This window comes from Cajanus cajan, chromosome 11, assembly GCF_000230855.2.
Source record: "Cajanus cajan strain Asha chromosome 11, NIPB_CcT2T_4, whole genome shotgun sequence".
NCBI classification, from domain to species: Eukaryota; Viridiplantae; Streptophyta; class Magnoliopsida; order Fabales; family Fabaceae; genus Cajanus; species Cajanus cajan.
This window is the reverse complement of record NC_138527.1, coordinates 28970656-28987468: the sequence shown is the minus strand read 5'-3', so window position 1 is coordinate 28987468 and position 16813 is coordinate 28970656. Positions and strand designations below refer to the sequence as shown.

At 30.2% G+C, this 16813-nt stretch overlaps 1 protein-coding gene across 1 annotated transcript; it reads left to right on the top strand.

Annotated features, from left to right (window-relative positions):
- Positions 1-11672: 11672 nt before the first annotated feature.
- On the top strand, positions 11673-15816 carry LOC109801614 (UDP-galactose/UDP-glucose transporter 3). The gene is made up of 7 exons (XM_020362726.3): positions 11673-11891; positions 11988-12085; positions 12328-12458; positions 13476-13506; positions 14123-14226; positions 14323-14444; positions 15214-15816. The coding sequence occupies exons 1-7, from the start codon at positions 11788-11790 to the stop codon at positions 15620-15622; spliced, it is 999 nt and encodes a 332-aa protein (XP_020218315.1). The 5' UTR covers positions 11673-11787; the 3' UTR covers positions 15623-15816.
- The last annotated feature ends 997 nt before the right edge of the window (positions 15817-16813 follow it).

Sequence of the window (16813 nt, the reverse complement as noted above, 5' to 3'; positions counted from 1 at the left end):
AAATTTATATGGTTTAGGATAGCATTACAAAATCAAATTATATCTGTCTAAGGACACATTAGTAATTTTCTCGTAATTCAAGGGTCGAACAGGAGCTCCAAATCGAGATACAAAAGGGAGAGATATCTACAAAAGACACCCTCACACTCAAGTCAAGACAAGCATGATATCGATAGTAATAAATGAATAATAACTTTTACCTCAAGATACGAATTATTTATACGGACATTAATGAGTCTAGATCTTAATGGACCTCGTATTAAGGTTGCAAATTAGGTAATACACTGATAACTAGTTTACTCATATGATTAGTCCTTAATCACTAATTAGGGATGTTTAATTAATTATGAAAGGTCACTTTTATTGGATTTTATCAGTTATAGAAGATGTCGAACGACTGTCGACTATTGAAGTTGCCGAGATATACTAAGTGACATGCTTAGTTCACTCACTCGGCTGCTGACTATACCGAATGATGTAAGGGACCCTAAGGGTAGCCAGGGTATGGTCAAGTGAATGTATACCTTCCTTCAATTGTCAAAGGTGTTGATTAGACTTCTATTCTTTATGGTGTCAAGTGGGTGTGGCCGAATGATCAATCCAACACATTTTCCTTCGAAAACTGGAGGTGCCGAGTGAGTGTGATCGAATGGCCTAACCTGTACACAAACTATATTTCAAACTATTATATCTTTATAGGAGAAAAGTGTTCTGCCAAAGAAGGGGGTATAGGATTCTTCTCCTAGGTCAAGTCTCTCGAGCTAGAGCATTCAAGTGTAATCTGTCTTTTTAGCTCTAGGGTTTTTAGTCTTATACTTTATTGTCTATAGACCTCATGGGCCTCGTGAACGTGGAGATTTTTATGATAGTTTTCTTTTGGGAATATTTGGTCATTAAAGATAGGATTTTATCCCTAATATCAGATTGATATCTACGTAAAAGGTATGCTTGTGGGGGGTCAGGTCGGATTCTGATCGAGATAGTACGCCTATGTAGAGAGGTCAAATCAAATTTTGATCGAGAAAGCACACCTACGTAGGGGGTCAGGTCACATTATCACCGAGACGGTACACTTGCCTTCTAATCTTTAGCCTATAAGGTGAGAGGGCTTAGCTAACCATAATATCGAATCAATACCTACGTAGGGGTCAGATCAGATTATCACCGATACGGTACAAAAAGTGATGTACTAAACATTATATTATATTACAGTAATTTTTTCTTATTAATCAAAGATTAAAAAAAAGTAAATTAAGTATTTTTAAGCGTACACCGCCGCCAACGGCGCCCAACCCGACATCTTCGGTGTTTGACATTGTGACTAAAATATAGCTACGTAAGGAGAGTCAAGTTACTTATAAATAGATTACTATAAAAAGGAATTTAACGTTAAGAAAATATTTTTTAAAAAAGTCATATATAATTTAATTATTAAAATAATTTCTGTGTGATAAGTTAAATGTAATTACGTAATTCAATTCGTAAGCATTAAAGTTAACAATAATTGATTGATTTTGGTTGCCTAATCCTTGAAAATGATGTATGAGAGTGAGAGGAATCACAGATTTCACACACTGAATTGAAAGGCATGGACCATCAAGGCAAAGGGTCGTTCACTCTACTACCTTTGTAGTTTCCTCGTCCAATCATGGTGAAACTTTGAATCGTAATGTTTACTCTAGATATTAATGAAATTAATTTTAAATAAAAATATAAGTAAATTTACAAGTTTTATACTTAAATTTTAATTTATTAAACAAGAGGCAATTAAACATGTTAAATTACTGCACATTTCATGAATAAACAATGCAATCGATATTTTGGCTTTGCAAATGAAAATTTTGTTTACCAAAATTGTTGGGATAAGTAATGTTAATTAACTAATGATCGATCCAAGTTTGATATCTATTTTAAGTATATAATTATGATTAAAAATATCACTTTATTTTTATATAAAAAAAAATTTCATGCCTCGGTAAAAAAAAAAAAAAGTTATGCTATTGTAAAATATGTTCTAATATGTGAGACGGATATTTTTAACATGCATTTAGTATTTGATAAGTTTCTCATATGCCATTTTTTATTTCTTAATAATTTTTGTAAAAATTTAATCGCTCTTTTTTTTTCTTCATTTTTTTTATTTAAAACTCTTATATTCTCGTTTTTTCACTTGAATTTTTCATAAATATGGCTAAGTCGTTTCAAATCATTTCTCGTTAAGAAAATTCTTAACCAAATTATTGAATTTTACATAAAATTTAAATTTAAAAGTTTTTACTTTTTAATTTTAATGTCACATTATATTAAAATTTTCCTTCAGAGGTACATAAAAATAATTCTTTCAAATCTTATTAATTTTTCACTAATTAAATTTCTTTTAAATTTTAAAATAATTTCATATCTCAAACTCAGTATACAAACCCCCAACTATTTGAATAAAAAATAAAATTTCAAAAGCTATATATAGCTAAAATAATTTTTTTTGGGAAGAACTGTAATTGTTTAAATTAAATGTAGAAATACTTGATTTGTTAAAAAAATGACATAATTTAAATAAGAGAAAACCAAAAAGTATTATAAATATGGTTAATCATTTATTTTAACAGAAAAAAATAAATGAAATGTATTACTTTAAATATAAATCGAGTATTTTCATTTCTATTGTATTAAAAAAGTTTTAACCACCATAACACATTAATTGCAACAAGTCAACCAAGAAATATCTTGCACAATTGACTTTTTCATTGTAATTCCTTTTTTTCAATAGAAATTAACAAAAGTAAAATAAATATATAAATAGGCACATATATATATATATATATATATATATATATATATATAACAACTAATCATTAATATTAATTAGAGTAATAATATTAGTTAATGACCCATCATCCCAGTTTTTTTTTTCGTCCCTGAAGTATTTATCGCCAATAACAGTGACTAATCTCCTCGCTACGTTGATAAAAATAAATCCTAAAACATAGTTTTTTTTTTATTTTTAAGTTTTGCATTCTAAATTTAAAATAGTTCACTTTTTTTAAATTAAGGTATCTCTTAAGCCAAATATTAAGGACTAATCCTTCAAGTTCAAGGTACTTGGATCCATTTAAAGATCGATTTTTTTTTAACAAATATTTTTTTCATAGACATCAATCAAGGATTGAACTCCTAACCATATATTTAACAAATTAAGTTATCTACTAATTATATCACACTTTAATTTTTATAATATTTTGTCAGATTAAAATAATTTTTCTGTAATTATTTTATAATAATAATGTTAATTTTAGCTGAAATGTATATGATAATTCTCAGTTTGTCACATTTACGGAATTGACCTAATTAATTGACAAGAGAAAACAGGTGAAAGAATTAATTGGATCTAACGATTAAAATAAAACTTATAAACTCAAAAATAAAAATAAAAAATCAGAAACCATAATTATATTTTATGGAAAACAAATAATTTTGTTTTAAAAGTTTTGTTTTAGTATTTTTGATTTGACTCGGTCCAAGATTAATAGCTTTAAGCTTTTGTTTAGTTTTCTTAAATTAAATCAGCTTTATGGTTGACTTGTTCAAAGTTGTTGTCCCTCTTGAGTCTTGCCTCTTAATAACGCTGCCCCAGTTCCGCTTCAGCGCCAGAAAACACGCCCGTACACTCGTAAACGTGTGAAAAGTAATTAAACATTTATATATATTTTCATCAATTCCATTGGACAAAGTTTACAATAATTAAATATTATAATCACACCCTTTATTTGCAAAAACAAAATTATCTGTATCAAAATTCTTTTTTATTTCAATAACAATTCTAATATTAATATCTTTATTATAATGCCAACTTTGACGATAAAAATCGATAGAATTCATTTTATGATCACTTAATTACAATTTCACTTTGGCTAAAAAAAATTTTAATTCCCATTTCACTTACCCTCAAACCTATGGTTTGACTTGAAACAACTATGAAGTGAATGGTTTTATAATCGTAATTGCATAATTAAATTGGAATAGAACCATGTTTTACACTTGGCATTGTCGGCAACCCAGTGAAGAAATTCCGAGTCAATGTGTAGAGAAAGAAAAGCTTTTGTGAGGTTTATGGTACAATGATGCCTAATCCAGGGATTTCTCCCCTAATTAAGTCATACATACACTTACCAATATAATCAAAGTCATTAATTTAACCGATTCATTAGTAATAATGATTTTAAGACCTGTCATGAAACACTAGTTATATATTAGAATCAATTAGCGTTGATGTTAAAATCATGCTTACAAATCTTAAAACACCGCATAAATTATATTTATGCAATGTTGGAGAAAAAGTAGAGCTGTCAAAATGGGCTTGGCCCGGTGAGCCAACTCGGCTCATCACGGGTTCGAGCCGGGTTGGGTTGAAAAATTTTTTGAAAATTTTAATACGGGTCAAATTTGAACCCGGCTCACTAACAACCTGACTCACCCGAGTTGAACCCGTGGTAAGCCGGGTTGGCCCACCAACCCGTGATTAAATTTTTTTTTTTTGAAAAATATAATAATTATTGGGCCATGGTGCAGTCCAACATGAGACAATAATGATATAATGTTGGATTGTGATTTGTAATTTTTATGATTTTAGATTATTTGAAGTTTAAGATGATTTTGGATTATATTTGAAGTTTAAGATGATTTTGGATTAATTTATCTATTTGAGATTATTTAGATTTGATTTGATTGTATTTAAAATTATCATTTAATGTTTGGGATGAATGATTCATTTATGGATGTCTTAATTAAGAATCTCATATTTTAAAATAAGTTTAAATTTTTGGGCTTTAGTTGTATATTAAGAAGAAAAAAAATGAAAAAAATTATTTTTTTTTAAGGTGAGCCAACCCGTTTAATCCACCAACCTGTGGTGGGCCGGGCCGATTTCAATTTTTTTGAGCTCACTGATAAATGAGCCGGGTTGAGTTGACCTACCAAATGGCCAACCCGTGGTGGGCCGGGCCGGGTAGCCCGTTTTGACAGCTCTAAGAAAAAGTCATTAATTTAAGCCATATATATATATATATATATATATTTAGTCCAAACAAAAAAAATATACATGTATTGTTGGAGTAGATGAGTGACATCACTAACAAATTTACTTGGAACACTAAAATAGTGAAAGACTATTTATAGGCAAAAAAAATAATTAAAAAACAATCATATAATTACTTTTAGAATTCATAATTGTACGGATGAAAAGGGAGGAAATCAAAATATTGTCTCTTTGGTAAGAGTTGAAACACTTTAACATATAAACACAAACTCTACTTGTTCTAAGTAATGCAATTTTTCTTTTTGAAATGCCACATATTCACAAATTTAACATCATTATTGTAACAGTCGAACCGCAATTGGTAGAGTTTTCTAATTCGACTTTGAAGTTTCTAGTTTTGGTATACAAAGTTTAGGGTTTGGATCTGGATGGGAGTTTAATTATCGTACATTCCTAATCGTGTAAGAAGAGTTTTACACTTCTCTTTTTCTTATATTAATTATATATATTTGTTGGGACAGTGCGTGCAAGTTAACTCAATTATCGTTTATGTCGCAATAAGTGGGACTGAAAGTTTTGTATTGTAGGGTTTCTTTTCTTCCTACAATTCTTGTTGTATAGTGGGCAGTGGGGACAACAATTGTGTAACGTCTCTTTTCTTCCTGCAATTCTTACTCAAGTAATGACAAAGGGTAGGACCATGTTGCATTAAAAGTGCAAGACTTGGTGTGACTTTCTAAATACATAAGTTATTTGTGTTACTTTTTCATGTTTATTTAATTTTTTTTTTACTTACATGTATCAAAGATAATCATGTTCAAATCAAGTAAGATTATTATGAGTGCTAAGTTTTCTATCTAAATATTTAATGTTTTATATTTAAAATTTAAATTTAGAATTATTGATTAAGTTGTATAAAATAAAATTGTATTAATTGATTTATGTCATGAATAGTTCTTATATATAATTATTTAACTAATAATAAAATAATCTTTGACTTTAAAATAACCTTTTAAAATTTGGTAGACCTTGTAAGTGCGAATGTGTGTATATATATTGTTAATGTAGTTTAAGGAAAATGATAATTGGTACGTTTAATTACATGTTTCTAAAAAGAAATTGATTGATAAGTTATATATACTTTTAAAAGTATGCCAAAAAAATTTAAAATTATAATTTGCTTAATTATTATATATATTTTATTATATAAATCAAATAAAAATATGTTAATAGTTCCTATATGTACAACTTAAACATATATTTTAATATATAAGAAATTATTATAATAAAATTATAATAATTCAAAGAAATGCAAGGAAAAAAATTCTATTGTGGACATGCTAGTGGACAATTCAAAGAGCAGAAAAATATTATCATACCACCTACAAGGAAGTACTGGCAGTAAAAAATGGAATCAATAAGTTTGATTTCCACTTGCGAGGACACCATTTTGAAGTTCAGATGGATAATTTCTTATTCCCCAAAATTCTGGATTTCAAGAATAAGCTACCACTTGAACCTCAGATCTTGAGATTAAAAGATTGGTTTTCCAGGTATGATTTCACTGTTAACACACATTAAAGGAAAACACAACCTCATTCTTGACTTCCTTTCAAGACCCCAAAACCCAGTTTTAGTCATATCATCCTCTCATAGCTTTCCATTAATCTTCATGGTGAAACCATTACTTGATACAGTAAAAACTAGAAAGCTATATCCTTCTGGTTTTGAACCAAACAGTCCTGAAGAAATTATCCAATTTGCCAAAGCTCATTATTTTTATTATCTTCATGAAACTTTAAGGTTTAAAACAGTTCCTTCATCCATGTTTGACCCTACAGAAGAACATCCCGGGATCTTTGAATTATCCTGTGAAATTGGGTGGGATTTAGCTGAACCAACTCTTTGGGCCATATGGTGTAAAACTGTCCAAAATCCAATCCCAATTGCCCTAAGGACACAGTCAGCTTATGATATTCTGATAAATCCAGATAAGGTTGATTATTTATTCGGGACTTTATTAGAATGGTTTTCGCCTCTCACATGGTGGAGATGTGAGTTAAAAAAGGTCATCAATTTCCAAAGAAACCAAAAAGGAAAGACTAGAGAACAATGTGAGTCCTTAACCTCCATTGCTATCATCAGTCGTCCTTATTTTCAGAAACCTACTAGGCAACTTCGGTCCAAAAATGAAGCTTATATTTGGGGAACCTTTGAGACATATCCTTCAGATCAAAGTTACAGGACTCAGTTGGTTAACCATCTCAAGGAAACAAGGATCCATCAGAAGAGCCAAGATGAAGCTCGCTCATCACAAAGTCGACTGATCCCTTCTCAGACAAGCCATCAGGGAATCAAAGCTTTCATGAGCAGGACTAAATATTACGTTCCTGATGAACAGTTCCAGACAGCTAATGATCTAGGAGAAAATGACGAAGACCTCTACTATGCCGAATTGATGATGAACAGTTGTTCGGATTCAGACGCATCAGATCCGAATCTCTCTCCTAGTCACGAGCCCATCATTAAAGGAGGCTAATAATACTGTTTGCCACCAGTTGTGTAATAAGTGTGTACGTTAGTTTGTATTTTGTGTGAATCAGACCCATGTGGGTCCCTCACCAAAATTAATTTTTTACAACCATTATTTTGTTTTTTAGGAGTCATATAAATGAAAATTATTTTTTTTATCAATAATTAAATAATGACCAGTGTATTTAAAGTCGTTAATATTATTATTGATATTTATATAAAATTTTGATAAAGATTCATAAAATTGAGAAAAACTTAATTAATTTGATAACATATATAAAATAATGACTAATAAATAATAAATTTTAATGAATAATATTTCTTGATTAGTTATATAGTTTATGATTGATTTAGTGAAGTTATATTCTGTCACCATAAAATTGTCATTAAAGATTATTTTTGTGATAATGTACACAGTTAAAGAGAATGGAAAGAAAGTTATATTCATATTCTTATAAATAAGTATTGGTAGAATTTTAATAATGATTCATGTGTAACATCATTATCCAATTTATAGATAATTTCAATATCTTTTATACAAATACAAAATTATAGATATTTAAATAAGTTTTCAAGATCCTATTATTAAGGAAAAACCTACACAAATTTATGATTATATAGGGATAGAGACTCTTACAAAAACACTTACAATTATGTGAGAATAAAAATAATTATTTGAATAAGATTAAAAATAATATATCATTGAAATTAAAATTCAACCATAGATACTTATGAGACTATTGATATGATTATTGTCCATATTATTATTATTATCATTGTTACCATCACTATCATTATTGAAAATACCATATGAACTAATGATCATTAAGGTCAAAATAATATTTGCAAGTAGAGAATAATTCTCATCTTATAAGATGATTTTATAAGATTAAATTAGGTTTATAATTTAATTTTTTAATATGGTATTAGAGTCTATTTCAACAAATGTTTAATTTATTGAACCACTCACTATGGGAACGTTATCGGATCATTCATAAATGTCATATCCTGCAAACTTAACTCTTGAGACGTCCAGTTAATAATATGAAAGGTGAGTTTTGAAGATTTCATATTAACTAGTGATTAGGTCAAAATAATGTATATAAGTTGCAAAAAAATTGTGAATGAAAATGCTATAGATTATAAATTGATAATTAAATAGATAAATACGTAATAATGGGATGGAAAAAAATAGTAAGGTATCCGTGTAGGTATACATACTATAAAAAAATTAACAATACTTTAAACTATTTATAAAAAAAAATTGATTTAATTTATTTTTACTATAAATATATATATCATAATTATTTATGTTTACTATAAATATATGCTACAAAATCATTTTTTAATATAAATATATGTTTTGAAACTATTTATTTTTAATTTTATTTTATTTTTATCTTTTTATTTAAAATTTTACATTTTAACAAATATTCATGAATATTTGAAGATATATAAAAAATTCATAAATACTACTTAAATAAATACTCTCTCTAAACAAAACAAGAAATGAAAAATTATTATAATAATATTTAATAATATCCTTACTAATTCTTTTATTTGAAAGATCACAATAACAATACATAATTTAAATTCAAGACCCACACACCACTTAAGTAAACCATAGTGGTGGATGTCCTAATTAACATTTTTTAATTTTTTTAATGGCATAAATGATAGTCAACATCTTCTATTGTGAGTTATGACATCCACAATAAACAAGACATCATTACATCGATATCACGAGTTAGTGATTCACATGATACTAATTACAAGATTTACCAAAAAAATATATAGATTTCTTCAAAAAGAAGAATAAAGATATCATGATTTCGATTCCCATTCCTTTTTCTCATAGGTATAACAAGACATCTTACTATTGTAATAACAATAATAATTTAAAAAAAAAAACCACATACAAAATTCAAAGCACGTGCACTATATGAGTAACCGGATGAAATTCTTGACACGTATAATAGTTATCGAGAGAATTAATATATAATTTGGTATATATCCAAAAGATTTTAATTAACTTGCGTAAGATTAGTCATTTAATAAAGAATTAAACTACTTAATAACACATTTGTCAAATTTAGAATTTAAAAATTATAAGGCTGTTCCGGGTCGGGTGGTTGACTTGGTTGATGGTTACCTAACAACACCCTCTAAACCTGAAAACACGTCGCATGGATGGATGTAGGTCAATTTTTTTATTTATTATTTATTTATTTTTATATAAAACTCGAATTGAAGATAAAATTTGTTAAAAATCATAAAATTATATAAGTTTTTCTTTTACTTTTTAATATATTTTTATTTTATTTTATAGTATTGAATAAATTTTGATAAAAAAGAATGTTAAAAAAATGTGACACTGACTATATAATATGAAGCACTGGACCAGGTTCATGGTTCTTGCCACGTTAGAAATATATAAATTTTGATGGGGTGAAATAATTGTAATGTTTCGTATGAAAGAATGTTAACTAGACTAAGAAAGGTAGTCTCTTGCAACTTGCAAGTTTTCCAAACTGCATATATAAATGGTAGATTAAAATAAACGCAAGAGAATCAGAGAGATCTTAATTGGTCGGTTATGTAACACATTCATTTAGCGTCGCAATTTTATTAAACAGATTACACCGAACTATTTCTTAATTTTTTTTTTCGTCCCTGGAGTATCCACTACCGACAGCAATGATTAATCTCCTCGCTACGTTGGAGTCACCTCAAAGAGAAACAACTTACCAAAAACAAAATGATATATATTAAGGAACCAAGGAAGACCCACTTTTTAAGTTATTTTTTGCGAATTATTGTTCCAAATGATATTGGTTTATAAACATTGTTTTGGGCTTTTTGGGCTCGTTAAACTTAGTTATCAAATACTAAAGAGACTAATGATATATACACTTTTTTTTTAAATCTAAAATATTCAGTTTTTTTTTTAAATTTTTTAATTTTACATCTCTAACTTTTAATTTACTATTTTTTCTTTTCACACACTTCCTTCCTTTTTTCTTTTTTTAGTTTTCATATGTACCATCTTGTCTTCCTCCAATTCCTTATCTATTTAAGTGGGTAGTTTTAGTTCTCTCGATTTTTATATTACTCTCTTATTTTTTCACTTCTTTCACTTTTTCACATGTACCTAAATCATATAACTGGTAGGCGACAATTTTGTAGGTACGTGCAGCTTCCTCGACATTTTTTATCAAACTAGACATACATTTTTTATTCCACTTCCTTTCCTTTCACTCCTCTAAAAACATTGACATTAAGTTTAGTGTTATGAAAAAGACATTTTCACTATTCTGAAGTACTATGCGAATAGTGAAATCAGTGAGAAAACTAAAAGAGGAAGGGAAAATAATAATATAAAATTAAAAAATTAAAATTACTTACCAAAATAAGTGAAGGTAGAAGAAAATTATGGGAGTGCATGTGAAAATAAAGGGAAAAGATATATATAAAAAGTGTTAAATTAAATGGTAGGAGTGTAAAATTTAAAAAATTAAAAAAAAAAATTAAAAATATTTTAAGAATTTAATTATTTTTTTTTTTTAAAAAGGAGTGTACTTATTAAAAAAAAATAAAAAAGGCGGTGTATATATCATGATACTACTAAAGATGCATCATGCTTTGGGCCGTTCAGTCCAAACCATGGGATAGATACTATTTACACTCCTGTATTTTCAATTCGCACCGTCCATTTGTTTATTAGTAATTGTTTTGACAAAAATGCCCTCTTATATAAAATAGTTTTGGCAACATATATATTATTGAAGCTAGTTTCATTTTTATTTATTTTTTTATCCATGTTTATAATATATATATGTATGTATCATATGCAATGCGAAAAATAAAATATTATTTAGCAAAAATTTCTTAAAAAGGTAAAAAAAAAAAAAAACTAATTTATCCCCAACAAATCTGGTAGAAAACGAAATAATGTGATTGGACATTATGACAAGTATGACCGGTGCAAAAGTGGAAATGAGGCACGCGTTGGCGCATCCAATGAGGAACGCGATGGCGTATCAGGACCAATAAAACCTCTCCACGTGGCAAATCCACGTTGCATAACTTGGCGCTCACTTCACACTTCTCTTCACCATTTCCATTATTTGATCCACGTCGCTTCTCCCCTCTCCGTTTCGTAGGATCCTCTCTTTCCGGTTCAATTAAACAAAAAAACCGAACCGGCGGATCTCGGTGTTGCTATGGAGGCTCACGGTGGCGGGCTCCGCCGCGTCCTGGTGCTTGCCTTCTGCGTCGCCGGAATCTGGTCGGCATACATCTACCAAGGCGTTCTTCAGGAAAATGTGTAAGAATCCGAATCCGAATCCAAATATTCTCGTGAATTTCGAAATGCCGCTGCTAATTGCTCTCTCTTTGTTTCCTTTTCTGGATTTTGTTTCAGGTCGACGAAGCGATTCGGTCCGCGACAGGAAAGGTTCGAGCACCTTGCGTTTCTCAACTTGGCGCAGAATGTCGTGTGTTTAATCTGGTCCTTCATAAGTGAGATTCTATCGCCAATTACTCTATCTCATACTTTGCATCATGTTCAAATATTAGCTAACTTGATTTTAAGTTAACGTTCACATGTTTGTTATTGATTCTTTTGAATAAACAGCGTTTGAACATAAGTTACTAAACTGCAAAGTCAATTTTAACCGAAATTAATTTTGTAATCATACAGTATACCTTGTGTAGTTTAATTTTATTTATGTTTGTTTTGGTTGTTTATGTGTACACTACAGTGATAAAGATGTGGTCCGGTGGCAATAGTGGTGGTGCTCCGTGGTGGACTTATTGGAGTGCTGGAATTACCAACACCATCGGTCCTGCTATGGGAATTGAAGCTTTGAAGTATATTAGTTACCCTGCTCAGGTATCATTTCTTCAACACTTTCTTTTTCTGCTTCCTTTTTTTCTTCTTTCAGCAGATTATACTGCCACCCTGAGATTTATTGAGATTGCACACGACCCCCTTCATTTTAAAGTATGAAGTACGGACTCATTTATATAACACCGCGTCAGCATGTCTATCCAAGAGAGTGAACCAACACCTTTTAGCCAAACAGTTATTTAACACTTCTATTATAAAAAATAATAATAAAAAGTCAACTTATTTATCAATATTGCAAGACTTTTAACATCTTCTAAGGGTCATTATCACATAAAAATTATAAAGCTTATATCTATATATATGCTGTGTTCTCATGTTGTATATTTTGGACATTATCTGTGTTCCGATATCCTTGTTGGAATTGGTGTTTCATATATTTTTATCATTTATGACAACTCCCTCAAGATACAGTGTAATTTGTTTCTTGGATAAGTGGGAATGTAAGTCTAATGTATAAAGGGTGTCAGAGTAATGCATTTCAAATTCAAACAATTAAGGTGGTTAGTGAATGTTTGGAATCTCATTCATCTGAATCCGTGTGGCTCCTTCCACATCAATGAAGAAGCTATATAAAGAAGCTTCAAGTTTTCATATTTCTTACACACGTTCTAGCCTGTAAAACGCAGAACCAAACAGGTACTTAGTGTAATTTGACAATAACTGGTGGAATATCAGTGTAATTTACTTCTTTTTTTTTAAATTGTATTGAATTTAATTAATCTGAATGGGATTTATGATTTACCTGAAATGGTGTTGCGTGGTTTGGAAAGAAATCCCTCTTTTTGTGCAAACCAATGAAATGTCAAAACTATTTTACAGGATTAAAATAAAAAGGGATAAAAAGGATGGTAAATAGCTGCGTGCTAACCATATATCATGCATCCAAGTTGAAATAAGTTTGTTATTTCTACTGCAAAGCTTTCTTTATGGGCTTGTTCAGTGTCTTCCTCATGAGGCTATAATCTTTTTAATGGATGGTGTCATTTTTGCTAATTGCAGGTGCTGGCAAAGTCCTCCAAGATGATTCCAGGTCAGTACATTGAGCTTGTGGTGCAAGAAATGCTTGCAGTTTTAATTAGAAGCAATGGAAAAATGCTGAGCTTTTATTTTGTTTAATCAGTAGAGTTATGATTAAATTATAAAGTTATATTCTGTGCTCAAACACTTCAATATTTGTTTTTTTTTTTTTTGTCACCTTTGGGTTAATGGGGATTGAGGATAACTTGTGTTTGAATTTCACTTTATTAAGTTTAATAAGCCAACGAAAATGAATCTTTAAGGTTGTGGTTGTGTTTTCTTTGAGACTTTTGTAGATCTTGTACTCGTGCTTGAATGTTATACTGCTTTTGACCGAACAATGCATCTTGATTTGTATCTTAAGTTTTTACTTGTTATGCACCCTTCCTTTCCTTTTTGCATGTGGATAGGCTGAAATAATTTCATTTATTTTTGTTTACAATCTTTTGAGCATGTTAAATTTAGGACCTTCTGGGGTTCTGATATAACATTTGAAAGAAAATGATGATAGAAAAATCTTATAATGATTTTTTGCTGAATTTAAAAAAATTAAATTTATCCTCAGATTAGGTAAGGTACTCTTAAGTTCTTAAAATGTCTAACGACTGATTTACTTTACCCTAATGCAGTTATGTTGATGGGTACTCTGGTATATGGTATAAGATATACTCTTCCAGAATACCTTTGTACTTTCCTTGTTGCTGGAGGGGTATCGACATTTGCACTTTTAAAGGTACGAATTTCTCACAATAGCAGAGCTCACCCTTCTTATCTAGGAATTTTCAGTCTATGAATGCAGCTTAGCTTTATTTGTTTATACTGATTACAGACTAGCTCAAAGACTATCAGCAAGCTGGCACATCCAAATGCTCCCCTTGGATATGGGTTGTGTTTCCTGAACCTTGCTTTTGATGGATTTACCAATGCAACTCAGGATTCTTTAAAAGCGAGGTAACATTAGAAGGTTCTCTCTCGTTTTTGCGTACAACGTTTCCTGTCTGTATGATGTCATGTAAAATACCAAATTTACACATGCACTTCCTTCATTTCCTATACGTAATTCTCCCCCCTTCTACTCCCTCTGTACCCTCCTTTTTTCTTGTTTTGAGCCAAATCACTTCTCCAAGGTTTGTAGCACGACATATATGAAACAAGCTTAATACAGAGCATGTAATGAGAACAATTTCTAAATGGACAGTTCTTCGAATTGTTTCTGTTTTTTTAAGTAAATTTTTTTATTAACAGTAGATAGATCTAAACCTGCGCACAAGCGGTACCCAAGGCTAGACATATAGAGTCATTACAAGAGGCCAACAAAAAACGCCAAATGCCAGATATCCCATACAATAGGCACACCAGAATACCGTTTGATCCTTAGAACTGTTTTTCCTTGTCTTTAATCAAACTATGAAGTATGAAATGCGGTTATTATTGTCTCTGGTGGCTAATTTAATAGTTAAGTAAACAAAACTAAATATGATATTTCATGTTTCCCTTTCCCTTGTAATGTTGCGTGTAGGGAAAACTCCTTGCATGTTGATAACATGCAATCACATGTCAAATATTTGAGCTTCTCTTTAATGTTGACTTCTCAAATTTCAACACTGTTGGACTTTCAAAGTGGCAAATGACTATGCTGGGAATTTTAGTCGAGAGCATCTTAAATACATTTTCATTGATATTTATGTTATAATTTTAAACTATTGGTTTGCCTTACCAGGTATCCAAAAACAAGTGCTTGGGATATTATGCTGGGAATGAATTTATGGGGAACCATATACAATATGATTTACATGTTTGGATGGCCCCATGCAAGTGGATTTGAGGCAGTTCGCTTTTGCCAACAGCATCCAGAGGCAGCATGGGATATTTTCCTCTATTGCTGCTGTGGTGCCGTGGGCCAAAATTTCATCTTCTTGACTATAAGCCAGTTTGGCTCTTTGGCCAACACTACCATCACTACCACTCGCAAATTTGTAAGCATTGTGATATCTTCTCTATTGAGCGGGAATCCCCTCTCAACAAAACAATGGGGGTGTGTTTTTATGGTGTTCTCAGGATTGTCTTATCAAATTTACCTCAAGTGGCAGAAGTTGCAAAGATTGCAGAAGAAAAGAAAAGCCATGTGAAGCCTTCGGCAATTTTGATGTCAAACACTAATATAGTAGTAGCTAATTTGCTGTTCAACCCTCTTATATTACTAAGATCTTATGGTTCAATGAACCATATTTAGGTTTATGCTAAAGAATATTTGTAATTTTAATTGAATAGATACTTTTTGAGAAGTAAAAATTTCAAAGACTAAACCGCATTTTCTCTTTCATGGTGCCTATATTCAGTTGCCTGAATTGTATTGAAGATTTAGATTTAGTTTTTTAACATAATACTAAGGCAAAGGTATACTCTTTGTAAACGTGATTTTCAGAGTATCTCATCTTCTCTCGACTGTTTAGAAGATTATCTCAATATTGTATGAGGGCAAAAAGTAGCCAAAGTAGTGGGGGTGAGTGAACAATAAAAGTGCTTTACTAAATTGCTTGCTTGCACTAGTTATTTTGCTTTCAAAAATTCAGTTCAAATTTATGTTTAACTTATTTTTCTTTCAATAAAGCTTAAAATAAGATGCACTTCTGGCTGACAAATTTTTGAGTGTGAAATATGCACGGGAGAATTCAGCTAAAAAAGTTATATTTTTACTATTCCGTAAGAACTACTTTAAAATATTTTTGCTGAACATGCAGATATTGTTAGTATTTGTGATTTTAATTGTTTGAACTTCAATGTCTCAAGCTCAAATTCCGTTTAAGAAATTTTAATATAGTATCAAGAACAGGCAAAGAAAAAGAAAAAGTAAAAGAAACTTGGAGGTTCTATCTGAGTCGTTGAATCTTCAGGGGCAAACTCACTTTAGAACAGGTGGGGTACATGTCCATTATTTAGAATAGTGCTTCATGTACTAATTTTAAAATCAAAATATATCAACGGCACTATTTTAGCCATAATAACTATTTCACTGTGTATTCCACAAAATAAATGTATACATATATAGCGTTATTTATTATAAAATCAATTGCACATTTGCACTTTTTATAAAAAAGAATCAGTTGAGGCTTTGACCGGCTTATATGTTTAGGTAAGATCAACTTGTTAAGTTGAAATTGGGAGGTCAAATGAGTCAAAGAGTACCTTCCCTCAAGAAAGTTAACAGCTAACAAAAGTACTTTATTTTGTAACGAGTTCCCTCCCTCTTTTTACCAATCTCTTCAGCCATTGTCATTATTATTATTATTATTATCTTTCTCCTGTCTTCCACCACCACT

Excerpts from the sequence above, each read along its gene's own strand:
- LOC109801614 (XM_020362726.3), top strand. The coding sequence starts at position 11,788 with ATGGAGGCTCACGGTGGCGGGCTCCGCCGCGTCCTGGTGCTTGCCTTC. Across the intron at positions 12,086-12,327 it reads TTTAATCTGGTCCTTCATAA|TGATAAAGATGTGGTCCGGT; the intron begins GTGAGATTCTAT and ends TGTACACTACAG. Across the intron at positions 14,227-14,322 it reads CGACATTTGCACTTTTAAAG|ACTAGCTCAAAGACTATCAG; the intron begins GTACGAATTTCT and ends TACTGATTACAG.